Source organism: Rattus norvegicus, chromosome 7 (assembly GCF_036323735.1).
Source record: "Rattus norvegicus strain BN/NHsdMcwi chromosome 7, GRCr8, whole genome shotgun sequence".
Lineage (NCBI taxonomy): Eukaryota > Metazoa > Chordata > Mammalia > Rodentia > Muridae > Rattus > Rattus norvegicus.
The window spans coordinates 53943603-53970526 of NC_086025.1; the positions used below are offsets into that span (position 1 = coordinate 53943603).

The window sequence follows — 26924 nt, forward strand, 5'->3', positions numbered from 1 at the left end:
GTGTTTTCTCATTTCTGTGACAAAACAATACTTGACAAAAAACAACCAGAGGAATTGTGGGTTTCCCTTGGCTCACAGGTCTAGAGGATAACATGATAGAGAAAGCATAACAGATGGCAGGTGCTTGGGGCAGCAGTCAGGAAGTAAGGAGAGAAGAATGCTGATGCTCTGCCCCTTAATCCTTTTAAGTTGGTCTGAGACCCTGGCCCACAAGATGGAGCTGCCAACGTTTAAGATCAACCTTCCTACCCCAGTTAACCTAATCTAGAAACTCTCACAGAAGTGCTCTGAGATTTCTCTCCAAGATCCTGGGATGTTGACAGTCGACATTAACCATCGATGGGCTATGGCTATGGGGGGAGGGGGTCAGCTTCATTGCATCAGGCTGTAAGATGCTACATAACCTCAGCTCCCCATCCCAGTCCCAGAAATCCTTGCCTGGATTCTACCAGGAGTCTTGCTCTCAATGATGTATGTAGAGTACAAAGGATCCGGTACAGGGGCTGCTTCCACGAGGCCATACTAAGCTTAGAGCAGATTCAAGTCCAGTAACGTCCACTCACTAAAAGGACCAAGTGTCCATAGGTGTGACTCATGTCCTGTTATGTGACTCACAGGCAATGTAGAACTGGGCAAAGTGGAAAGAAGGTTCCTCTTCAGATGAGGAGAATTGTGTGCAGTGTCCTCGGCACTGACTTTGAGGCACAAGACACCTTTACTTACCGTGAGCAAGGACTGGCATTTAATCAGGCACATCCTGTGACGTCAGCTCCGACCCTACATGCTTTGACTTTATCTCATTAACTCTTGCTGCCCATGAACATGAATGCTAGACCTCTTGGAGGTTGCTGTATTTTTGACCTTTAATTATCCCTGACTTTTACAAGAAGAAAAGCATTCCTCTCACACTTCAAACACCTCCAAATCCTCCGCAGACTCGGGGTGGTCTTGTTTGAATTTATCATCACTTCTAAATGCTGTGTGCCAGCTTAGATCCTAATTGGATGCTTTCTAAACTGTCTTGTGGTGCTTGGAGGATGGCGCTCATCAATACTTGGAAGTGTTTTGGGAGAGTAAGTTACCCTGGGTCAGAGACTTGCTAATGAGACATGGATACACTTTATATAGTTCAAACATCTTTTGGACTAATGTAGGAACGTTGCCTCTTTTAGGGGATGCATTAACCATGCAAAAAGTACCTCAGTCATTTGCAATGTTCTAGGAGGAGTGGACAAAGAGGACAGTGCTCTTTGGATTCCATGTCTAAGAAAAGGAAGAATGCCAGTAATTGCTCTTCGTCAAAGAGATGACTTATCTTTTAATAATTCTGGAAATTGCTAAGTACAGAGAGGCCAAACATTTCAATAACGTCAGTGTGTGTATTAGGTCTGAACAAAGTATGGAATTTGGGAATATCTGTTCTTATAAAAATAGATATCAGAGGGTTTTTTTTTTAAAGTTTGAGTTCTAGAAATAAAATGAGCTAATGATAGAACTTCAGAAAAGGGCAAAACTCTACTGGTCTTTTACCTTGGTAGGGACTAAGCAAGAAGAACCAGAGAGCCAAAGGCACAGAATTTTATCCCCCATAATCTGTTTTGAGGCCATTACTTTCCATTTCTATTGAAATCGATCTGTGCCATCACTGCGGTCACCACAGTCATCATCACCATTATAGTTCCTGTTCACCGACAAAGCCGTGCACCAATGTCTTACACACTCACTTGGTCCTAAGGATCGGGTAACAGTACCTCAGCATCAGCACCACTTCATAATTGAGATGTCTGTAGAAACAGGCTGACTTGCCCCAGAGCACACACCAGCAACCAAGGAGAGGCCAGGTACCAAGTTCAGAATCCCATCTTCTACCCCAGTTCTTAAAGAATTACTCCCAAGAGGTGTGGCGGTGGATGCCTGTGATCCCGAGCTTTGGGCAGTGGAGGGAGGAACATCACACTTGAAGCCAGCCTCAGCTACCTATCAATTATAAGGACAGTCTGAGCAACACAAGATACTCATTGTCAAAACAAAATTTAAAGAACACCCTAAACAAACATACAAACCCAAGCCAACACGTATCCCCACGTTCTAGAAGACATTCTTCCATTACAGGTGGAATGTATTTTAACATCTCTGCCTTATTTCCTCAGTAGCTTTAGTCAGCACCACACAGTGGGTGCCATTATAGCATTTCAATCCAGCTGTGCTATAGCAGACTCTTCCTTCTCTCTTCCCAGCACAACCATTCCCTCCTGTGATGGTTTGTATACGCTTGGCCCAGGGAGTGGCACTATTAGAAGGTGTGGTCTTGTTGGAGGAGGTGTGTCACTGTGGGGGTGGGCTTGGAGACCATCCTCCTAGCTGCCTGGGGATGTTCAGTCTGTTCCTGGCTTCCTTCAGATGAAGATGTAGGGCTCTCAGCTCCTCCTGCACCATGCCTGCCTGGATGCTGCCATGCTCCTGCCTTGATGATAATGGACTGAACTGCTGTAAGCCATCCCCAATTAAATGTTGTCCTTTATAAGACTTACATTGGACATTGTGTCTGTTCACAGCAATAAGACCCTAAGGCACCACCCCTTACCTCTTTCCTCTTCTTCTGTATTTTTTTTTTTTTTTGGTTCTTTTTTTCGGAGCTGGGGACCGAACTTCTTCTGTATTTTTATTTTGTACCACTACCCCCATCGTTCCTTAGCCTCTATTTTTATCCTCTTTGCCTCCCTTCTAGTTTCTTAGGCTTTACCCATACCTGTGCCATTTGCATGTGGCATAGACCTTACAGGTTAGAATCTGCATATGAGAGAGCACCTACGTTTTTGTCTTTCTGAGTCCGGGTCAGGCCACTGGATATTATCCTTCCCAGATTCATCCATTTTCCTGAATACTTCATGATGTCCACTTTTCTTTCCAGATGAACAAGATCCCCCTGTGTAAATGCACTACATTCTAATTATGTGTGCATCTGTTGATGGACATCTAGGTTAGTTCTGTTTTTTTGCTCATGACTACAGCGGCAACTGGCAGGTGAAGAACTCTGGACACAGACATAAAAACAAACCGACAGATCACATTGCACACATCCTTTACGTAGCCCAACTCTGCTGGCTGTCCCTGACATCCTGCCTGAGGAAGCCCTATTCCTTGCCCTCCTGAAGTATCTTACTCCAGCAGAAGAATAGAGTTCCCCCTCCCCTCATCCATCCTCTCTGCTTTTTTTTTTTTTTTTTTTTTTTTGGTTCTTTTTTTCGGAGCTGGGGACCGAACCCAGGGCCTTGCGCTTCCTAGGCAAGCGCTCTACCACTGAGCTAAATCCCCAACCCCCATCCTCTCTGCTTGTATGAAAATAACTGATTAAGTCGATTTTAATCATTAAATTAACTCAGGTGAGGTAGTTTAATTAACTTTAATTTTTTTGGAGAATGAAATAATGGGAGGAACCTCTGATTGGCCAGTCATATCCAGCAGGCTGTGTGAAGAACAGAACGAGAGAAAATAAAATGAGCATAGAGCAGCTGTAGGTGACACAGCTTTGGCCATCTCTGCCTGTGCCTGAAGCTCGCCTGCTTCTGGAATCCAATAGCCCAAGATCCGATTACTAGCCAGTCTTTCTCAAACTCCTCATTAAGTTTATTTTTCTTCTTTTCGTTTCATTTTCCTCAAGACATGGTTTCTCTGTGTAGCCCTGGCTGCCCTGGAACTTGCTATGTATCCCAGGCTGGCCTCGAACTCAGAGCTGGCTGCCGTCGCCTCTTGAGTGCTGGGATTAAAGGTATGTGCCAGAGTCAAGCCTCATTATTATTGACTCTACACCGGGACTCAGCTCAGAACGGACTAGAGGAAGGGTGTTCTATTTCAACTTAAATTCATTTTTCGAGGTGGCTGCCGTAAAACTGAAGTGCAGAGACACAGGCCACACCCGAGGGCTGCTGGCTGAAGAATTAGGACCCAAGCTCTCTCTCTCTTAGTTATTTTCAAGTGAAGTGATTGAAAGAATAGGCACTTGTAATCTAATGATTTTTTTAAAAAAATATTTATTAAATGTATCTGTTCAGTGGGGGCACAGGCATGTGCCACGGTGTGTGTGAGGAGCAGGGGGCCGAGTGGGCAACTTGAAGTAGATTCTCTTGTTTCATCATGAGGATCTAAGAATCAAACTCAGGTCCTCAGGATACTGAGCCACATCTCCAACCTGCTGCTACTGTTTTAATGAAATTATATCTCTAATGCTATGATCATCCTTTTTTAAAAAAATAATTTATTTTATGTGCCTTGGTGTTTTATCCGCATGCATGTCTATGTGAGGGCATCAGGTCCCCCAGAACTGGAGTTACAGATAGTTGTGAGCTGCCATGTGGGTGCTAGGAATAGAATCCTGGTCCTCTGGAAGAGCAGTCAATGCTCTTAACCTACAAAGCCATCTCTCCAGCCCTCTATATGTTTTTAGTGAAACTATATTGTTAATGCTGTGGTCAACTTTAAATGCTGCCACCACTACCCGAAATGCAGCAGGGTGCTGAGAACTTAAGTTCAGGTGTTGGTAATAAAACAAACACACACACCAAGAGCGTATGGAAAATTTTATTTTATATATACCTTCCAGGGAGATACAGCAGGCTCCTAAGCGGGTCCATAAATGGCTTCGCTGACTTAACTCTTATTGTTCATGAGGTTAGGCTTGAGTGAGCATTGTTACAGACAGCCCAGGGTGTATGGGATTTCAGCTTCCTACTGTGGCCAAAGAAGACCCACTGGCCGTCCAACAGCTTGTAAAACCAGTGTGGACTGTGGGGGTGAAGTGAGGCTCCAAGGTATGTGCTGACATCGAGTGTTACATTTCTCTGTTATTACAGTGAGGCGAACTATATGCCCAGCCTAGAACAGCTTCCATCATTCCTGAGGCAACCTATTCTACAGAGTTGTGCCCGAAGACAGGCAGCAGATAGCCTGGAATATCCCTCAGATTTTCAGAGTTGCATGGAGTAGTCTGGCATTGATTTCCTAGAGCTCAAAATAGGGGCCACAGAAACAGACTACAGCATCCCTTCCCAGAGAGGAGATTGGTGAGGTAGCCAAGAAGGCCTTGCTTCCGGCCATGCCTGCTCCATCATTATGGGCTGTTATTTCTCTCTGTCTCTTTGCATGTTTCCTTTACTGCTAATTCCCTTCTTTCTTTGCTTTAGCAATAGAGACTCCCTCCCCCTGCCCCTGGAGCCTTTGTAGGGTTTGTGTCTATCTGCAGAGCAGGTTCAAGCATTCCTGAAAACTGCAGTAAGTATGGCTAGCCAGCACTGCACTATGGGGACGAACGGTGGTAAAATGTCCTCAAGGGCAATAGCTTTGATCTCAACATCCTTCTTTTCCAGGCTAGGGGCTACAGATGCTCCTTTGGGACAGCATCAACCGTGAGAGAAAGACAGGTCCACAAATCTCAGACTGCTTTGCCTACCCACCCTCAACTTATCAACTACCTCCGGATGGCTACAGAAAAAATAAACTTACTTCTTACATAAACCATCCTATCTGGGGGGTTTGTGTTAAAGCAGTTTGGTCCCTTTTCTGACTTAAGGCAGGAGAGGGGAGATAGGTAGATAGATAGATAGATAGATAGATAGATAGATAGATAGATGATAAATAGGTAGATGATAGATAGATAAGATGATTGATAGATGAAAGATATAGGTAGATGATAGATAGATAGATAGATAGATAGATGATAAATAGGTAGATGATAGATAGATAAGATGATTGATAGATGAAAGATATAGGTAGATGATAGATAGATAGATAGATATGATAGATAGGAAATCGATAAATGATACAGATGATAAACAGATGATAGATACATAGATGATAGATATAGATAGACAATAGACAGATAGATACATAGATATATGATAGATAGATGATAAATAGGTAGATGATAGATAAGATGATTGATAGATGAAAGATATAGGTAGATGATAGATAGAAAACATTAAAGTCAAGCTTATCTTTATCAACCCCCTCCCCTTACTTTAAATAAGAAGATGGAACTAGCTATAAACAACACATGAAAACTACTACATGTGACTTCATGGATTCAGTGTGTTTATCCTGTTCCCAAAACCCACCTGCAGCATACAGCTGCATGCGTGCTCTTTGGGCTTGAATGGACACATGCAGTTAATATAAATCATGAGTATCAAACTGACAAATGAAAACTCAAGTTGACTACAACGTCCGCCTTTTATTCCAGCACAGACGTAAGTCCACGGGTGCTTAAGGTTTCTGTATTCTTTGTCATCAGTAAATCAGAGATGATTGGACAGCATACAAACAGACTTCACCACCCCCTGTGTGATGCCAACAGGATGATTTTCTCTGGTTCCTGGTCTCACGGTACCCGGCGCTTCAGAATAGTTCTATGTTGCTAAGACAACAAGGATACTGCAAAAGAAAGCGGATCTGAAGTCAAGGCCCTGAAGCAGCCTCAAAGGATGTCATAAATAGTGCCCGCACGCCAGGCCTTATTCGAGGTGAAACCTGCAACCTCTGAGTTAAGGAGAAAAGAAAACACTGTGTTCTTCCAGTGTCTCTTCAGAGGACGGAGGCTCTTCTCAGCCTCCACTCTAAGCTGAGAGAACAGTGATGTGCGGATGTGAGGGAAGGCAGTCACCCTCCACTTTTGTTTCCAGAACCCCGGGAGCCTCTCCTTAAATCCCAACTTCACTCAAAGGGTAGCACATCTGCAGGGCTAGAAGAACGCCAAGGCCAATGTTAAGTTGTTCTCTTCCCTGAAAATACTCATCTCATCTGTGTGAGGCTTGGTTTGGGTGGTAAAGAGGGGCGGGCAGGGGCAGGGGGATTGAAACTCCTGGTTGGTATTTGAAACTCAGTCTATGAACAGATGCAAAGATGATGCACTCTCTCTCTCTCTCTTTTTTTTTTTTTTTTTTAAGTCAGGGTGTCACCACATAGCTCTGGCTGTCTGTCCTAGAACTCCCAGTGTAGACCAGGACGGCCTTGAACACAGAGAGATCCATATGTGCTACCACTCCTGCCTTTGCCGCACCTCTGAAGGTACAGGAAGCCCAGCAGTGGAGTGAGTCAGGCTGCATCCTAGCTCTGTGTGAGCAAACTGAACGCCCGCTACAGTCATCCTGCTATAACACCAGAACACCGGGGCGAGGACCAAGGCAAGGGAAATCAGATGCCTGAGCTGACTTTGTTAAAGGAAAACAACATTTAACTATAAACTGAAGCCTGTCCTTCATGTCCTGTACATTCTACTGCACAGAGATAAACATCTGCTGAAAAGAGGAGGAGGAGGAGGAGGAGGAGGAGGAGGAGGAAGAGGAGGGGAGAAAGAGGAGGAGGAGGAGGAGGAAGAGGAGGGGAGAAAGAGGAGGAGGAGAGGGGAATGAGGAGGGGGGAGGAGGAGGAAGAGAAGGAGGAGGAAGAGAAAGAGGAGGATGAGGATGAGGAGGAGGATGAGGAGGAGGAGGGGGAAGAGAAGGAGGAGGAGGAGGATGAGAAGGAGGGGGAGGAGGAGGAAGAGAAGGAGGAGGAGGAAGAGGAGGAGGAGGAGGAAGAGGAGGAGGAGAGGGGAATGAGGAGGGGGAGGAGGAGGAAGAGAAGGAGGAGGAAGAGAAAGAGGAGGAGGAGGAGGAAGAGAAGGAGGAAGAGAAAGAGGAGGAGGATGAGGAGGAGGAGGAGGAAGAGAAAGAGGAGGAGGAGGGGGGGGAGTAGGAGGGGGAGGAGGAGGACAAGGAGGAGAAAGAGAAAGAGGAGGAGGAGGAGGAAGAAGAGGAGGAGGAGGAGGAAGAAGAGGGGAAGGAGGAGGGGGAGGAGGAGGAGGAGGAGGAAGAGAAAGAGGAGGAGGAGGAGGAGGAGGACAAGGAGGAGGAAGAGAAGGAGGAGGAAGAGAAAGAAGAGGAGGAGGAGGAGGAAGTGGAGGAGGAGGGGGAGGAGGAGGGGGAGGAGGAAGTGGAGGAGGAGGGGGAGGAGGAGGGGGAGGAGGAAGGGAAGGAGGAGGGGGAGGAGGAGGAAGGGAAGGAGGAGGGGGAGGAGGAGGGGGAGGAGGAGGAGACAGCAGCAGCGGCGGCTGGGAATGCAGCTCACTGGTCCAGAACTTGTCTAGCATGTGCAACACCCTTGTTCTGCTCCCTAGCACTTCAGATGAGTGAATAAACAGCAGGAACAGATACATAAGAACTCTGTGTCCCCAGAGTGAGGACAAGCCTTCTTCAGAATCATGTCCCTCTCACAAAGTCATCAGGCCAGAAACACAAAGGGAGGTGGAGGGTGGTATTTTCTCAGTCTTTGAAGGAAAGAGACAGACGTGGCTGCAGGATGAGCTACCCCTGTAGAATTCCTTTTCAAGTAGGAGTCAAGATACTGTACGTGCTCATGGAAACCAAGGGTTATGTCTTAAGGTCAATGGTTCTGTAGATTCTAATGCTCACCCTCGAGTAAGGGTTTAATCTAGCAGAATCAAGTGAAAACCCTCCACCACCCCCCCCTTTCAATGCCCCAATGATCTAAGCATGGAAAGAAAATAGAGAAGAACACAGAACACTGTCTTTTAATATTTGTGAGGAGCATAAGTCATAATGGTTTGTATACTACACTATACAAATAATAGACTGTAACTTTCCAAGGGAAACCGACTTCTTAGAGGGTTTCCCAAACAGTCACTCCATAGAGCTAAGAGCTTGACCCTTTAGCCATTGCTACAGCACACGGGATACAAGCAACAAGTTCCCCAGTCTTCCAGCTGTGCCTGCTTCTGCTGCCGTTGAGGGAGGGGCCTCTTGGAGGCCTTTTGTGGCCCCTTCCATCTCCTGCGCCACCAAATGTGGGCTCTGCAGGGTAGGCGAGTGCCCATGAGGCAGCCTCTGGTCTTGGCTTCCCACAATCCTCCTCCCCGTTAAGAGAACTTGCGTTTCTTCATGGCTTCTGCCTTGACTGCCAGGCTCTTGGCACAGATGGTGAGGACCACGATGAGGACACCCACCACAAACGCCACCACCGGCCAGAGGAAGCAGTGCAGGAGGACAATCTCGTCATGTGTGCGCTGCAGGAGAACGTCCTCTGGTCTGCAAGAGAGTGGAGGACAGGAAAGGAAGACCAGTCAGTCTCTCAGCCCAGCACACTATACACCCTGCGGACAAGTGCTCTCTGATCCCGGGGGAGTAATCACCCGTGAGAGTGACGACTCTGATTGCAGACACCACACCAGTCTGCTCCAAACCCATTTCCGAAAGCTGTGAGCTCTCGAATCAAGTCATTGATGCAAATTTGCACATCACTTATGATATCATTTGCATGCTGCAAAATGTCAGAAGTGTAGTGTCCTTTTGCTGTTGTTTTCCTGGATCCCGAATGGCTTCCCCTTTCCTTCCTTATCCTTTAATCCCACTGGCCAATGGGCTTGGGTGAGGCTAATGTTACTGATGGGTGGGCATTCTCCAACAAACCTAAACTCCACCTGTTATCTTCAAGACCTGGGCTACCACTCATTTAAGTTTGGATCTTTTTCCCTCTCCTGTAAGAAACCACAGAAATGTGGCGTTACCGTGGTGGTCTGTCATTCTGCACCCATCTGTTGTTAACTTCTTGCTGCTGCTGAAGAGCCTGCCTGTGTGGTGGCCTTATTGTCCATGTGAAGTTTAAAGAGACCGTATGCCCGGGTCTGAAGGAGTAGCGGCCAAGGCCCCAGAATAACCCAGGCACAAGACAGTCAGAGTCACGTCCAGAGACCTTGCAATCTGCTAGGCCAGCAGCGAGTGCCACAGCGCTCTCTCCCCAGTTACAGCTGCCCACGGCTGCCAGACGACCCAAAGCGTGCAAGAGAAGGTCCAACCCGTCTCTCAGGACGCTCTTTCTGGAAAACCCTACTCTACACTCTTAAAGCTCTTGATACTTCGAAGAGGAGTTCTATTTTCTTCATCATCGAGGTCAGATGTGCAGCAACATGAAAGCACTTGGCACCAAGCAACCATGCACTGGAAACTGATGGTATGGAAAACAAAAGAAAGGGGACCGGGGTTCTTATTGCTATAGTAACTGCATGTGTGATTTGCATAAGCAATGTGGTTCTTATAACCAATTCCCCGGTGAAATGCTTCTTTTGTATTCTTTCTCCAGTCGTTACTTAGGATGGTACTGAATGCCATTATCACAACATGAAACAAGCCAGTGAAACAGCTCCTACGAGGGAGGCTGGGACCACCGCACACAGAGCACAGGCTGGAGAAAAGGAGGAAACGGGCAGGAGAGAAGAAAGCAACTGGAAACTGTTGGATCCATAAGCTTGTTTTCCTCAGAAACTTTCTAGAATTCCATCTCCTGGTTCCTGGGCAACCCTTATGTTTTAGAGCTTTAAGTGACAAAATAAAGTGACTCATTTGAGCTGAATTTGAACCACTTCAGCAAATCCTTCTTTAGAGGTAGGGAAAAAAAATGTTATCATACACATTTCCTTAAAAACCATGCATGTCTCATTCTACTTAAGACAGTTCTAACGTGCTCCACAATCTCCTTGGATAGGAAAAACAAATTTCGCGGGTCACTGGTCACTTGGTCACATGATTTACTGAGATCACTTAAATTTACTGAGATCACTTTAAATTGCTTCTTCTGGCCTAAGTTTCACTCATTACAGCTGGGCTTACAGTACCTTAACTGAAGGCACTCTCCTGCCTCAGTTTATCTCTTTCCTCCAGGTTGACTGGCCCCAAACTCTTTGGCTTAGAATTCATTTTCCTCCTGGTAGTTATGTGGTGGAACTGAAGAGGAACTCTGTAGAGGGATTTCCATTCAGAACATGGCTGCCCTGGCATGAGATCACCTCCAAAGACCTTCTATGTCTGTGTGATCCGACTGGAGTAACAGACACACCTTTAATCCCAAGAGACAGAGGCAAACAGATTTCTGAGTCTAAGGCCATCTGTGTATAAAGCAAGTTTCTGGTAAAGAAAAGCTTAGGTCGAGGTGTGCGGTACATGTCTTTAATCCCAAACAAGGAAGGTAAAGTCAGTTTGTAGAAGGAAGCACCCATGTTTGAAAGTGATGTCTAATTGAGTGGCAGACAAAGTGATGAATCAGAGAGAGATTTGACAGAATGGGTAATGCCCAACTCTCACAAGAAGAGAGCAGAAAGGAAGCTACTTAAGGGGGAGACAGACAGTACAGGAGGAGAGAGTACAGTACAGGAATAGAGCAGAGTTTGTGGAGAGCAGCACAGTAGAGTTGAGAGGGAGAGTGGAGCAGCACAGTGAGGGAGAAGGAGGCAGTTTTACTGGGAGGAGTTTTACAGAGACAGACCGAAGAGAGAACAAGCTAGACACAGGTAAAGACAAAACGAACCAGAGAATGAGAAGGCACCAGAATATTAGAAAAGATTGCTGGAGTTAGTTTGAAGCCAAGTTGAGCAATTCAGAGGCCTAGAGAAAAGCCAGATTGAACCAGTCAGCTTGGAGAGGCATTTGAGTCAGAACAGCTGAGTTGAAGCAGCCAGCCAGAGCTCAGAAAGAGCTAGACAGGGTGAGCTTATTCAGCAGTGAGCCTCAGAGGCTGAAAACATTCTAGACCTAAATTAGATTGTACAGAGGCTGGAAACTTCCAGGACTAGGCCTCGGTGAGCAGACAGAGGCAGTAAGCCCCCGAGACAACAATTACAACAGGAGAATAAATTACTTTTACAGAACTCTTAAAATGAGAGACAAAAAAATAAAAATAAAAAAAAAAAAGGCACGATTACTCTGTGCCTGAGGACCTTTGAAGAAGCAAGCAAGAAGGTCCTTTCGGAGGAGTCAGGAATTGTCATGGCAAGCATGACCATAAGTATCATAAAAGAGGAACCTTGGGAAACACCCGAGTGCGGCTGCGAAAGAACGCTGTGGTGGTGATGACATCACCTTTGTTGTCTCACTGTTTTCCTCCTGAGCACATGCTACCTGCCAGGTACTATGGCGGGGCCACATCATCCTCTTTCATCCTGTTTGAAAGGGAGCAGTGGAAGGTGTTAGTTTGCCTAAACTCACACAATCTAAAGTGATGGCATCATGATTGGAAACCACATCTGTGTGACTTTTTTTTAAGCTGTGTTATTTACCTTTAAGCCAGCTTTTCTCAGACTAGATCCATGCGGGACTTATCTCAAGTCTTTGTTCAGCTTTCTCAGGGACCCCAGAAGTCTTCTAGGGACTCTGGAGGGTAAATCCATTTATATGTGCGCAAGAAGCATGCAGAAGTTTAGTAATGAGAGAATGTAGATTGTACCACATTTAGCCATTTTCTAGACTATTGGAAGCTAATTGATACTTAGGTCCTGGTGATTTTCCAACCCTCTGTGAGTCTATGTAGCACACTTGTGAATGTTTACTATGTATCTTAGAGATCTAAGATAGAACACACACACACACACACACACACACACACACACAGAGAGAGAGAGAGAGAGAGAGAGAGAGAGAGAGAGAGAGAGAGAGACAGACAGACAGACAGACAGACAGACAGACAGACAGCAAGGCCAGAGGCTAAGACTTGGAAATTCAGACCACAGTGTGGAATTTGCCATTGGAGGACCTTGGTTTGAATTGACAGCAGGATGCCCTCTAGGCTAGCCTTAATGCTAATCAAATGAGATAAAAAACAAAATAAAACAAAAAACACAGTTTAGGAGTAAATATAGAATTTTCATCTTAAATATAGAAAATATTTAGTTGACTTTGTCTCATCAACTAGAGAAGGTTATGGTACCTGTCCTGTTGGCCAGGGAGAATTACCAAATTCTCAACAGGAAGTGGGGCATCTCAGTTGGTAAAGTGCCCCAGAACCTGTGTAAAAGCTGGACTTGTGCTGAATTAGCAGGCTGAAGGTGGAGGCAAGTGGATTCCCGATCTCACTGGCCCGTCAGTGGGTTCTGGCTTCAGTAAGAGACTCGGTCCCCAAAGACAAGACACACGTCTTTAATCCCAGCACCCTGGGAGCAGAGCCAGGGCCATCTCTGTGAGTATGAGGCCAGCCTCACATTATGACTTTCAGAGGAAGCAACAAGGTAACCAGCAATAGTGGAAGACACCTAACATCAACATGAACGCACACGCATACATACATACACACACACACACACACTACACACACACACACACACACACACACACACACACACACACACACACGCTCATGCACCCACATGCACAGACACATACACCTGACCCATGCACACATACCATACCTTAAATGGCATTGTAATTTATGAATGTGATATTATGGACACTTTACCAACCAAGAGACAAGATGACCCACTTAAAAAAGCTCTCTGTGAGATCCTCCAGGGAACAGAAACCTTTCAAGATTGTCAGGAGTCCTCCTCATTCCCCTGAGCACAGGATTGTTCTTATCATGGAAACTGCTACAATGTTAAAATTTTGACCCACTTTAGCAAGACAATAAGACTTCCTTCTGCCAGACTAAGCTCCTCTCACCTTGCCTTGTCCATCTTGTACATTGGGAGTTGATCTTAATACATTCTCCCACCCATTGTCCTCACCTTGGATACTGGGTGTTGAACCTATGGCCTTGCAAGGTCATGTGCACACTCTATTCTTACACAGAATGCATCACCAAACCCCAGTCCTCTCAAGTCATGGAAGGGGTACGACATTTCATAGTTTGCATTTATTTATTATAAACTACCAAGCCTTACTCATGGCACACTGTACCATTAGAGACATCTTCGCTTACACTTTTGGGGAAGGTTTCACTACTTTGGCCAAGGTAATCCCACAAGCATGACTGCAGCCCCCAATGCTGGGCCAAAGGACACCAAGAACGTTGACTTAAGTGCCTGAGCGTTTCTGAGCGTTTCTGAGCAGGGGCGGCCTAGGGTTGCTTTAAATCCTATTTATTATTTATGACGTGGCCTGGTTTCACAAAGAGCCTGAAATGGATAATACAAACAGGACATTTGAATAAAATCAAATCCTTAGCCTGACAGTAAACAATAAAAGCAGTATAATTAGGAAAGGGGAAAAGGGGAAACTCACTAAGATAAGCCCCATGTTTAGTTTAAATAAAACTCAGCCTCTCGGTACCCAGGAGTGGTGGGAAAGGAAATGCTGGTTACTCAACTACCACAAGGAAAACAAGAGAGTTTAGTGTCTTGTTAGGGCTAACCTAGAAGGAAAAAGATACTTTGTGTATACATTTACCTAAATGTAAGGTATGTGCCACATTGTTGAGAGACTGGGATAGCAGTGTCTCAAAGCTAAGGATGAAAATCACTTGACGGTCTCTTACCATACTGAACCCAGGGTCACCGGCCTGCAGGACCGAGTCGCATTGCAGTAATGACTAGGGTTTATCCCGTCCGAGGGCAACCCAAAGAATGCTTTCACAATACCAGGTCAAGGAGAGGGAAACCCACCAGGAAAGCCACCCTCACAAGCTTTCACAGCTCAACTTAACCTGTGCGGGGGTGGTTTTTATGAAATAGTCTTATAAAATTGTTTATGTAAGCCTCAAACAGATACACAAGACGTTTAAATAAAATAACGCCAGTGAGCAGGACTGGAGAAATAGCACCACTGCCTTGCAAGCACTGGGACCTGAGTTTGATTTCTAGAATCCATGTAAGACATGCTGGTCGTGGCTGCCTGTGTTTGTAATCCCAGCACTGGGGAGGGCCAATGCAGGCAGAGAACTCCAGGCCAGTGCAAGATCTGTGTCAAGAGGCAAAAAGAAAAAGGCGGGTGGTGTGATGGTTTATGTATGCTTGGCCCAGGGAGTGGCACTATTAGGAGGTTTGGCCTTGTTGAAGTAGGTGTGGCCTTGTTGAAGGAGGTGTGGCCTTGTTGGAGTAGGTGTGTCACTGTGGGCCTGGGCTTAAGACCCTCACCCTAGCTGCCTGGAAGTCAGTCTTCCACTAGCAGCCTTCAGATGAAGATGTAGAACTCTTAGTTCCTCCTGCTCCATGCCTGCCTGGATGCTGCCATGTTCCTGCCTTGAAATGGACTGAACCTCTGAACCTGTGAGCCAGCTCCAATTAAAAGTTGTCTTGATAACAGTTGCTTTGGTCATGGTGTCTGCTCACAGCAGTAAAACCCTAAGACAGGTGGTTTCTGAAGAACGACACCTGAGGTTACCCTTTGGCCTCCACACATAGCACTCATGAGCACATGCAGGCCACGGAAAGCTTTACTGTGGTTAGACCATGGCTCTCCACACCTACCCACAAAGTGCCTGGGGCAATTCTTTTAGAGAGTTTGTTTAAAGATTTGTTTGGGTCTGCGCTGAGGAACAGCATCATGCTGGCAACACAGGGCAAAGAAACTGCTCTCCAGAGGATACAAAGGGAAAGGAAGACAAGGGTCCTTCCTATAGCCTGCTTCTAACTCACGATCTCAGTGACCTAAAGCCCTTTAGATAGGTTCCATTCTTCAGGAGCAAGCATGCTGGCCAGTACAAGAGCCACCCGGGTTTTTTAGAACCCAAACAGTAGTGGAGTGTTATTGAATATTTTGGCTTTTAGCAATATCATATGCTGTGGCCCTTCTGGAAGGAGACTGAATTAAAAGCTACTCGGTGAAAATTCCGCATTTAACTTGTTGATTATTGATTCAAAAAAATAATATTTGAAGTCTTTTTCCCCCCTTTTACCAAAAGATACTAAAGATCGGCCAATAGAAACGCTGGGATCCAAGGGTACACAGTTGTAGAGCACATCTATTAAGATCTACCGGCATGGGTTCGATCTCTAACAAATATAAAAGACGTTGGATTTGAGTGTAGTGTAACCAAGCTGTCCTCGTTGAGAGGAGTCAGCGAGTTTGTCTAGTTGCTGGGGCAACAACCACGCCGCCTTGTCCAGAAGGTGGAAGAGCACACTCATCTTCCGTGTGGCCGCAGGGGAGCGAGGAGACAGGGACCGCCCACGCGGGTCCTTTACAGAGAGCACTCCTTAGTCAGAGCTTCTCCTCTGAGAGGCCGCACTTGGAACGATGGAGCTGATTACCGTAAGCTGAAGACATCTGAGATTAAACAGGCAGGACAAACTCCTTCCAGAAATTTCTCTCATCCACAGAACCACACAACTTCTGGAAACTGAGGCTACCATAAACTTCTTCTCCAAGGGTTCCAATCTTCACAGAAGACCTCTCGAGCTTGCAGAGGCAAACATCATCACAAGCTTCCCCTCTGAAGAGACGGTCTGTCCGTCGCTGGAGCCTTTGCCTTGACCCCACTAAGTGTGTACGCTCCAAGTCTAACCACTTTTTTGAGATCCTCTGCTTAAAAACGTATTTAATAACTCGTGCCAAATTAGTTTGCACTTTCTCCCACTGATGTATTATTTGTCAATTTCATTTACGTGAAGTTGACAGAGACTTTAAATCTGACACAGGGTTTTTCCTCCTCTACACCATTACCAGCTCATTTTGACTCGCATGGGCTTAGCAGTGATGCTGTGATACAGGTTTTAAAAGCCTCGGTGGTGGTTATCTCAAAAGCACAGTCTTGCTCCCCGGGGTTCCTGTCTGTGGATAAAATGCTCATCACGCATCTATAAATGTGAGTCACACACTCTAGTCCTCCTCCGCTGTCCGTCCCAAGTCGACTGAGAGTGACAATGTGGAGTGGCACAAGGCTACCTACTGTTTGTGGACAAACACTGTGTGACGAGAAAAATCAGCGTTGGACTGTGTTGTTTTGTTGCAGCCCAGGGCTGAGTGAATTATAAAGTAGAGAGAGTGTATTAGGCACACGCCGAAGGGAAGGCCTAAATGATCTTCGAGCACAGGACATTATTTTAAGAACATGAACTGGATATGAGTGACCATGATCTTGAGGTAAAATGTTCCACCTGTTCTTCACGTCTTAGCTTTCTCATCTCTAAAACGGATGTGACCATTACTTTTCTTATTATCGTGAGAAAGTACCTGACAAAAATTAATTCGAGGAAAGCCAAAAGATTTATTTTGCCTTGCAGTTTAAGAGAGGGAGTTCATCATGGTGGGGAAGACATTGGTGGCGGCTGATCACTTTGTGTCCTAGTCAGAAAGCAGGAGGCAATCAAACCCACTCCCTCTATTGAGACTCCACCCCTAAAGGTTCTACAACCTGCTAAAGCAGTGGCCCATCAGCTAGAAATGGAGTGTTCAAACTCATGAGCTTGGGGTGGGGGGTGGGGTCATTTCCTAATCAACCCACAATTGTGGGGTGATGGGACCTACTTTATACCTGAGAACTAAATGAGATATAGAAGTGTCTCACTTCTGTTGTTTCCGATGCTAAGCACATAAGGGGAGGCGGCTGTGAGAACGGTTACCGCCATCTGGGGGAAAAAAGTCACCACCAACAACAATAAATGCAAAAAATTTCCAGAATGGTGGCCATGTATTTTTTCCACCTGAATACTATAAGGACACAGTCACAGACAGACCCTTTGCACAATTTCCTTTTGGTAGAGATGCCTTTGTTGCTCCTTATTCTCCTGTGTCAAGAAGAGTTGAGCATCCCATCCTGCATGGTGGGCTAACAGGGAGCTGATCTGACAAACAGGACAGGTTTAGTAAGCAAAACGTATGTTTTAATTCTACCACACACATGTCCGGCAGAAGCAAGAAAAACGCCCCTAATGATGTTAGAATCTTCTAAGTAAGAACATCAATAGACATTATGCACTCAACTTATCCTACAAGCATTGCTCTAGAGAACTAGATTATGCCGGGGACAGTCAGTCCCCAGCCTAGACATGGTCCATGTCAGAGTGTCTTGGCAGATTCTCTGAGAAGCCCAAGGGAGCTGCTGCAGCCCTGGGATCACACAGTGAGGTGCGTTTTTAGATTCTCTTCATGCTGAGTGCTCAGTATTTTCCAAACATCCTGCCTGTCATCTCACACTGATTCTTAAAGCCTTGACATCAGACACCTGTTATGTGTCTGTCTGGGAAGGCTCCTGTCTCCTCCGGGGTTGGGGTGGAGATGGGTGGGAGGGAAACAAGAATCACAATCAAGTAGAAAGATGGGTACGAATTTCTGACTTAAGGAAGGGAGGGAGGGAAGGAGGGAGGGAGGGAGGGAAGGAAGGAAGGAAGGAAGGAAGGAAGGAAGGAAGGAAGGAAGGAAGGAAATTAGCACCAGCCTTCATCTTTCCCCTTTCTAACTGCAGATGTGATGTGGCCAGCTGCCTCTGCTCCTGCCATAGCCACTCTCACTCCCCGCCCCCAGCTTCTCCACCAAACCCTCAAACTGTGAGCCGAAATAAATCCTTCCACCTTGAAGTTGCTTTTCTCACAGCATCAAGAAAGTAACAATGTGTCTTCTAGGTCCCTCCAACACCCGGAACCTAGGAACTTAGAGCTCAAATCTTCCTGTTTCCAGTGCAGGGTCTGCTCAGGGTGACTGCACACACAAAGAAGCAGCCACATTTTCTTTCCCTAAGCTGAATCATGTTCTGAGCCCTCGCTTCAGGCAAAGAGGACACGGAATCGTCGCAGATCGCACACTTGCGACGTGGGTGTGAGAAACCGTTTCCAGGGAGAAGATGACAAACATGCTGACGAACCCAAAAATAAGCACACGAGCAGGGATTCCATTGGGCGCTCGGAGGGCTGGCAAGAGCTCCAGCATTTTGGTTCTCAAGGAAGTGAGCAGGGTAAGGAATCCCCTCAAATGTCACTGTATCTACCTCCTTCCTGTCTGAACACAACTGGGCATACTGTGTGCAGTTGAAAGACGACATTTTTAAAGGAGGTCAAAGAAACTTTCTTCCCCATGATTCCTTAGCGGGGAAAACATGACGGAAAGGGCATCTTTTGTAGTAAGAGCTGAAGGTGGGGGAGGGGTAGAACAATGCAGGCTCAGCCACACCCGTGGGTTCTTCACAAAGTGTTGGACTCTGCAGCGTCTGCTCAGCTCCACTTGGCTGGTCTCCCTGGGGTTCCCGGACCTCGAAGAGCACTACATCTTGCTAAGCTCAAAACGAGAGCTCAACAAATGTTAGTGGGGCGGCAACAGACTTCAAAGCGTGACTGAAACCACTGAGTTGCAGCTGAGCAAATCTGGTGGAGGGGAAGCAGGATCCTAGACTTCCAGGGGATTCGTTCAAAGGCCACATATATTTGTTGGAAACTGTAAATGCCATAGATGGATTTGCCTAATCAGTCATGTGTGTTTACTTGTGTTTTCACAGACTGTGCCAACTATTTTCAGATAATTTCCAAAACAAGTGATCATTTTTACTTTTCTGTTTGCCTTTCTGCTTTTTTTCCTTTCAGGAGTGGGTATGCATATGCTCAAGTGCGTGGAGGGGCACAGACACACAGACATATACACACACACATACACACACACACACACACACACACACACACACACACGTGGGGGGTGTGGGCCAGAAGTCATCTCAGGGGCCATTTCTTGGGTACTAGCCCCATTTTCCAAGACAGGGCATACAGGCTACTTTTATGTCAATTTGACACAAGCTAAAGCCATCTGAGAGGAGAGAACTCAATTAAGAAACGCCTCCCTAAGATTGGGTTGTTGGCAAGCCTCTAGGGCATTTTCTTAATTGGTGATTCATGGGGCAGGGCACAAGTTATTGTGGGTGATTCCACCCCTGGGCTGATAGTTCTGGGTTCTATGAGAAAGCAGGCTGAGCAAGCCACGAGGAGCAAGCAAGAGGGCAGCACTCCTCCATGGTCTCTGCATCAGCTCCTGCTTCCACATTCCAGCCAGCCCTGCTCGAGTTCCTGCCCTGACTTCCTTCAGTGATGAACAGTGCTGTGGGAAGTGTAAGCTGACTAGGCCCTGTCTTCCTCAAGCTGCTTTGTTCATGGTGTTTCATCATAGCAATAGCAACCCTACCCAAGACACAGGGTCTCTCACTGGCATGGAACTTGTAGAGAGGATGGCTGGCTAGGGATGCCCGGGGATCTGCCTGTCTGCTCTTGCTTCCCCAGTGTTCGGACTAAAAACATCTGTCACACAACAACAGAGGGTGGGGTGGTGGATTCTCCCCCACCCCCCATAGGCATCCTTCTGAGAATCAAATTCAGGTACTGACTGAGCCTAGCCCCATCTCTGCTGGTTCACAGAATCCCTACCTAGTCCAACCTCTCCCAGTGTGTGTGACAGTTTCTGTTTTTCCAGGTGATCCTGCTGAAGTGCTTGCTTTCCCTCATCTGGTGGACCCCCCCAAACCTCTTCTCCTGGGTACCCACCTCCAAGTCTGGCTGTGAAAGGCTGCCACCCTGGAGCTGGACACCTGTGAAAGAAACCCAGGCAGGAGCACCACACAACTACCCAGGCTCATCCCACAGCAGTTCCCGCCATAATTTACTCAATTCATCACCATTGGTGCTAAGTCCAGTTCCCTATAATTAGATCCTCCCAAAGAAAACCCACTTGCCTGTTCCCTTGCTTTTACACACCTTGCCCGTCGGTGCTGCATGATTACTTTGGCAACTATGGAAATAAGGTAAGTGTGTGCTTTTGGTTACAGAAGGCCAAGTGAGTGTCTTTGATTGCGGAAGCTTGAAGGAAGGGCTACCTCCTAGTTAATGCTATCACTTTACAAGATTCTCAACTGTGAGAAACCCTGGTTCATTGCAGTGTATGGGGCACGGAGCAGCTACTTTAAATGAAGTCACTTTCCACTGCATGTAGGGAAAGATAAAGAGGCTAGCATTTCTATCCAGGCTACCGATGATTCATGTGTTTGGATCCCTAGATTACGTTTACGTACTATGGGGCACACCCACTACAGGGCACACACACTATGGGGTGCACACACTACAGGGAACACAACACTATGGGGTGCACACACTATGGGGCACACACACTACAGGGCACATACACTATGGGGTGCACACACTATGGGGCGCACACACTATGGGGTGCACACACTATGGGGCGCACACACTATGGGGCACACACACTACAGGGCACATACATTATGGGGTGCACACACTATGGGGCACACACTATGGGGCGCACACACTATGGGGCACACACTATGGGGCGCACACACTATAGGGAACACACACTATGGGGCACACACTACAGGGCACACACACTATGGGGCACACACTACAGGGCACACACACTATGGGGCACATACACTACAGGGGACACATGCTACAGGGAACATACACTGCGGGGCACACAAATAGTTTTACCCTTAATATTGTTGTCCTTTGTTGTGAAATTGTCTCATAGTTAAAATGCATTAAAGCTGATAATAAAATACTTCTGGCTTATAAAATAAACTGGAGTTTTAAGGCTCTATCCCTACACAGTAAGTCGCTCTTTAATATGTTGCTATAAAGAAAGCACTAATGAGAAGAATGCATAGCAATTAAAGTGGTGAGTTATGAGTAAGCCATAGCACCCCTGTGTGCTAGCTGCTTAACTCCATCCCTGTAGCATACGATGCCCAATATTTAATAAAAATAATGTGTAAATAATTAACAGCAGACTGGTAATCAGAACATGGTAAAAAAGGATGAAATCCACAGAAGGCTTCTATGCAGTGAATGGTACATATTCCTAGTGAGATCCATCTTCTCTTCTCTTGCCATTGATCAGTATTAATATTGCAGATAGGGTCTCCTTCTTTACCCACAGCAATGATGCAACACGGAGCCTTAAAGCTATACATAACCCCAGACAGACCTGAAAACTTGTCATAGATTTCTAAATCTAAAGACATATCCTTGGGGCATTTAACAAGGTTTTCTTGGGACTTGGTTCTCTTCCATTCAGCCACTTGACATTTGCTTAACACCTACGGCTGGCTGGCAGGCATCAGGACACCCCTGCTTGTTGGCTTGCCCATCAGCAGTCAATGTGAGGGCAGGAACACTGTCTACACACCCACTGCCAGGCACGACACTGGCACGTTGGTCTGAGGTGTTCAGTGGATGCTTGCTGTTGCTTCCGGCTAAAACCCATTTTCAGACAGGATGGACATTTGCACACAGTGCGTAGGTAATAAAAGAGGAGTGTTTGACTATGCCTGGGGTGGGAGAGGAGATATCCTGTGAGCAGAGGCGAAAAGGCAGGAAGACAGGCTTTGGGGAATGGACGCACCAAGAATTTATCAGGAGAGGAGGGTAGGCACACAGGAAGACTCAACAGTTCCAGGCTGGCATTTCTGATTTGTTCGCCGTCGGTAGTAACCACAGAAAGTGTTTGCAGTAATGTTTCATTGGTTAGACTTCGAAGAGACCCTTGTGGTTTCCTCAGAACAGGCTAGGATCCTGGTCACCACAAGTGACTTCCTCAGGGAGGTTTGTACCTCCCTGATTCCTGGCCGAGATAGGTTGAATCCCCAGAAAACCCTTAGGGATGGCAGGAGCATTCCCAGTCTCCTAGGAGATCAGGGACCTCTCATGTAGCTACAGTCCTCCCCAAACCCCCATGTAGAGAGGTTTGAGACAGATCAGTCACGTAGGGCAATGCCCCAAGCCCCTCCTCCACAGGGGTGACCACAGATCAGGTAGGCTCAAGACAGATCAATCATAGAAGCAGGACCACGCCCCCAAATATGTAGATGAGGTCTTCCCGAGCTCTCAGGCCAAACCAATAGGAAGTCCTGCTGTCAGACACTGGCCCATCCGAAAACTGTGTTTAAGAATCGTGTTCAGAAGGATTAAAGGTGTGCAGGAGTTATTCCATCGTCTGACAGCCTCTGTCATAAGAGCTGTGACACCGCTACTTGGGGAAGGGATCTGCTGTCCTGAAATTGTCAGCAGAAACTCCCCTGCACCCGGGCAACCGAAGGGGCAGCGGCAGAGAGAAGCACCAGCAGTGGAGGCAGAGAAAGCTGTTCCCCCTCCCTGCCCGAGTTCTCATCCCTTCGTCCGAATCCACGCACCAAGCCAGGCCTGAGATCACCGTGGAATGCCCCAGGCGCCAGGTGCCAGAGCCCCACAGAGGTTGGCAGGAGAGACTCTGGAAACAGAGGGCAGAGGTTTGAAGCTGATCGCAAACATCAGGAGACCTAAACAGTGAGGTCTCAAGGCTGATAGGGAAGTGTAAATGGAGGCCGGTGAGAGGCACGCAAGAGTTAGGTCGAGGGAATGGCGTGCGGTATTCTATGGCTCAGAGGGATAACCGGCCTACGGTATGTTTTATGAAGAACTTGACGGCAGAAAGAAGCTCATAGGCTTTTAAGTGTGAGAGGAGGAGGGATCTGCACTGCTTGATTTGATTGGTGTCCACTGTAGGAAGGAGCTGCCCTCTAGATCTGTGCCCTTATTCACCAACTGAAAAGGTTCGAACCCTGGCTGCCATCTTCCAGGGACCTAGTTCTGTCACGGAGAGGAGGGCAATAGCCACACGCCTGTGACACAACTGCAGAGTTGGGAGTTAACAGACGTGAAGTATGTCAGCACTCTCTGACATGGAGGAAACAGGTTGGACAGGTGCCACGACGTATGAAACTGGTCCCAGTGGGTTTTAACATCTTTATCAAGTGGTGGGCTAAGGGAACTGAAGCGATTCTGACTTACAATCACACTTGTATTTAAGGGCTAGAGAGTATCGGAGGGCTCAGCCTATAAAGTGCTTTGTCAAAGCATGAGAACTTGAGTTTGATTCCCCGGAACCCTCACTTAAAGAGTCAGGCCTGAGTCAGGCATACGTGGTGGTATTCATTTACATTCACAGTGCTGGGGAGTGGAGACAGAGAGATGCCCAGGGTTTCCTGGCCATAGAGAGATCACATCGGGGCTGGAAAGATGGCTCAGTGGTTAAGAGCACTGACTGCTCTTCCAGAGGTCCTGAGTTCAATTCCCAGCAACCACATGGTGGCTCACAACCATTTGCAATGGGATCCGATGCCCTCTTCTAGTGTGTCTGAAGATGGCTACAGTGTACACACATATAATAAATAAATAAATAAATAAATGAATAAATAAATAAATAAATAAATAAATCTTTTAAAAAGATAGAGAGTGATATCACATCCCCCAAGAAAAGTTGGATGGTACTTGAGGAACAATACCTAACACTGTCCTCTGGCCTCCACATAAATGCACACATACATACTTGCACATATACCCTTACGAGATGGAATACACACACACACACACACACACACACACACACACACACACACACCCCTACCTACCTGTTGGAATGTGAGAAATAACCAGTATAATAGGTACTAGAACCAAGTTTCAAAATGATCGTGAGAGTTAAATAATTCGTTAAAATCAATAATATATATTTATAGAAAAAAATAATTACGGCTCTTGTATTTAAGGCCGGAATGTGAAGCTCACAAGTTTAGGAGTGGGAGATGTTCCTTTCCGAGAAGCATGGAAAGCCAGGATGCAGCTCAAGCATGGACGAAGCGTGTGCCTAGCACCCCAAGTCCCTGCTTTCATGTCTAGCACTGGGGGAGGGGCAGCATAGATTCAGCAGACATGGAAGGAAGAAGTCTTATCAGATGTGTGTGAGTTAGCAGTGGTCACAGCTGCTCAGAGCATGGCCTACGGGATGCCCTGTCCTGGACGCCATTTTGAGTCCAGTCAACAGTGATGATAGGAAGTTTCCGCTCGATGATGAGCAGGCCAGCTCAGGACAGTACGAAGGGCATCCCAGGCGTGCTGCATCCAGACGGGCCGGAGAACTGCCACAGTGCAAAACACGAACCAGGTCCACATAGCAAGGATGTGTTTCAGAACACAAACCAAACTGGAAAGAACAGAAAAGAGGGGGAAGGGAAGAGGGAGGGGGACGGAGGAGGAAGGAGGCGGGGCAGAAGAAGCAGGGAGAGGAAGGCCAGGAGGAGGTGCAAGAGAAGCAGCAGCAGGAGGAGGAGCAAGGGGAGGGGCAAAGGGAGGTGGCAGAGTTGTAGTAGCAGCAGGGCAGTGGGAAGTTGCGTGCGCTCTAGCCTGCTGCTCCCCGAGTCTCCTGGGAACCTCCGAGTGGATCTTTCTGCCATGATACTCTCAGACAACAGTCTGCCTCTAGAGTGAGAGAGAATGCTGCACTAACCAAGCCGAATGTGTCTGACCTGTGGTAAAGCCACTGCTGTCAGCTGACACCACTGCAGAGAGTTAGTGACTCCCCAGGGCCCTCTCCTCAGGTTCCCCGTGACCTCATTTATTTGCTTAGTGGAGATGTGAAAACTCTCAAGGAACTATTAAAATCAAAAACAGAAGAGAAGTCCTTGACAACTAAAAATGTTTGAAAGATGGGAGAGCCGTGCTGAGGAGAAAGAATACAGAAAAATGATGTGATGCACATTTCTTTTTTTTTTTCTTTTTTTTTTTTTTGATACGCATTTCTTTATCAGAATTTGTCTTGCCTTCAATAGGAAATGCCCCCCATGGACTCATGTGTTTGAAAACTGGTACCTACCTGGCTGCCTCCCTCCCCTCCTAGCCCCCTCTCTCTGTAGTCATGGTTGGCTTGAAAGTTGTTATGTGGACCAGGATGGCCTCAAGCTCAGATCTGCCTGCCTTTGCCTCTGCCTCCCAAGTTCTGGGATTAAAGGCAGGAACCACCGTGCCTAGCCTTTCTTGTGCTATTTGGAGGATTATAGAGATTTTAGGGCTGGGGAGCATCATTGGAGGAAGAGGGGCATTAAGGGCACACCCTGAGGTCTTAGAGCAACCCTTTTAGCAAACCTCTGTCTCCAAAAATATTTGCATCACCGTTCGTCACAGTAGCAAAAATCGCAGTCGTGAATTGGCAATGAAAATAATTTTGTTGTTGGGGGTCACTGCAACATGTGGAACTGTGTTAAGGGTCACAGAGGTAGTACGGTTGAGAATCACTGTCTTACAGCCTGGCCCCATTCCTCGATGCTCTCAACTTGGCTTCCTGACTTCCCACACAAGTTACCAGCCCTCTAGCATCTGCCTCACTCCTGTTGACATGCCTTCCCCAGCGTGATGAGGGGACTGTACCCCCTCAAACTAGAAACCAGAATAAACCCTTCCAACTCCTTAAGATACTTGCCCCTGACAGGCAATTGGTTTCAGCACACCCCCCTCCCATTCTGTGAATCCACACACACCCTGCATAGGCCACAAACACCGCCTGGCCCCATTGTATCTAATAGGAAACTGAGGTGAGAGCTCTTGGGTAAGTAGTCCAAGGTCACCCACTGAGGCGAGAGCACATCTATGCATAGAACTGAAGTCTCCTGACGCACAGCCCTGCCCTGCATTCCTGCATCTGATGGTGCTGCACTCTGTGACCTACTTGTCCTATGGTTCTTGTATTTTTCCTCCCCAATTCCCCTTAGGGCTCTCTTTGAAGGCTGCATAAAGCGTCTTAAACGAAAAGTGATTTGATAACATCACATTTGTGATTTTTGTTGCCACAATGATAAAAGCCGTTAGGAGATGACCTGGACTCGCCAGCAGAGAGACATTTCTGATTAAACGACAGAAAATAGACTCTCAATTTCAGGTTTTTAAATAATGCACGGCGTTTAGATGTCAGACTAAGAAGGAATGCTGGCACGGATCCCACCCATATCCCACAGCCGGAGACAGCAAACACTACTTTTTTAACAGTACAGATTTGGAGACCAAACACAGCCCTCAATTCTGATGTAATCTCTCAATATGGAACTAGACACAAATGTACATGCGAAAGATTCGACTTGGGTAAGGTTCCAGATTCACTGTTCTGTTCATGATATGTCACTGAACCCGGCGTATAAAGAGAAAGCTAATATGATCATTTGAGAAGAAAAAGAACTATGGAATCAAGCCCTTCTCCAACCGAAGATTAAAAAATATCTCTCACAGAAAATAGAAAACAACATTAGTAATGAGATTTTTAAACATAAGACAGTCACTATCTAATTTAACAGTTTATTCAGTAAAGGTGTCAGTTATGCAAGTCTTATGACCAGTGTTCAAGCCCCAGAACCTACAGAAGAAAGCCAGATATCGTGTTGCACATAGGTAA

At 46.6% G+C, this 26924-nt stretch overlaps 1 protein-coding gene across 1 annotated transcript in view; it reads right to left on the minus strand.

Moving 5' to 3' along the window:
- Positions 1-8547: 8547 nt before the first annotated feature.
- Kcnmb4 (potassium calcium-activated channel subfamily M regulatory beta subunit 4) overlaps positions 8548-26924 on the minus strand; it is a 52952-nt gene continuing 34575 nt past the window's right edge. The window contains exon 3 of the mRNA NM_023960.2: positions 8548-9077. Within this exon, the coding sequence (NP_076450.1) occupies positions 8909-9077 (169 nt within the window). The 3' untranslated portion in view covers positions 8548-8908. The remainder of the gene's footprint in view (positions 9078-26924) is intronic.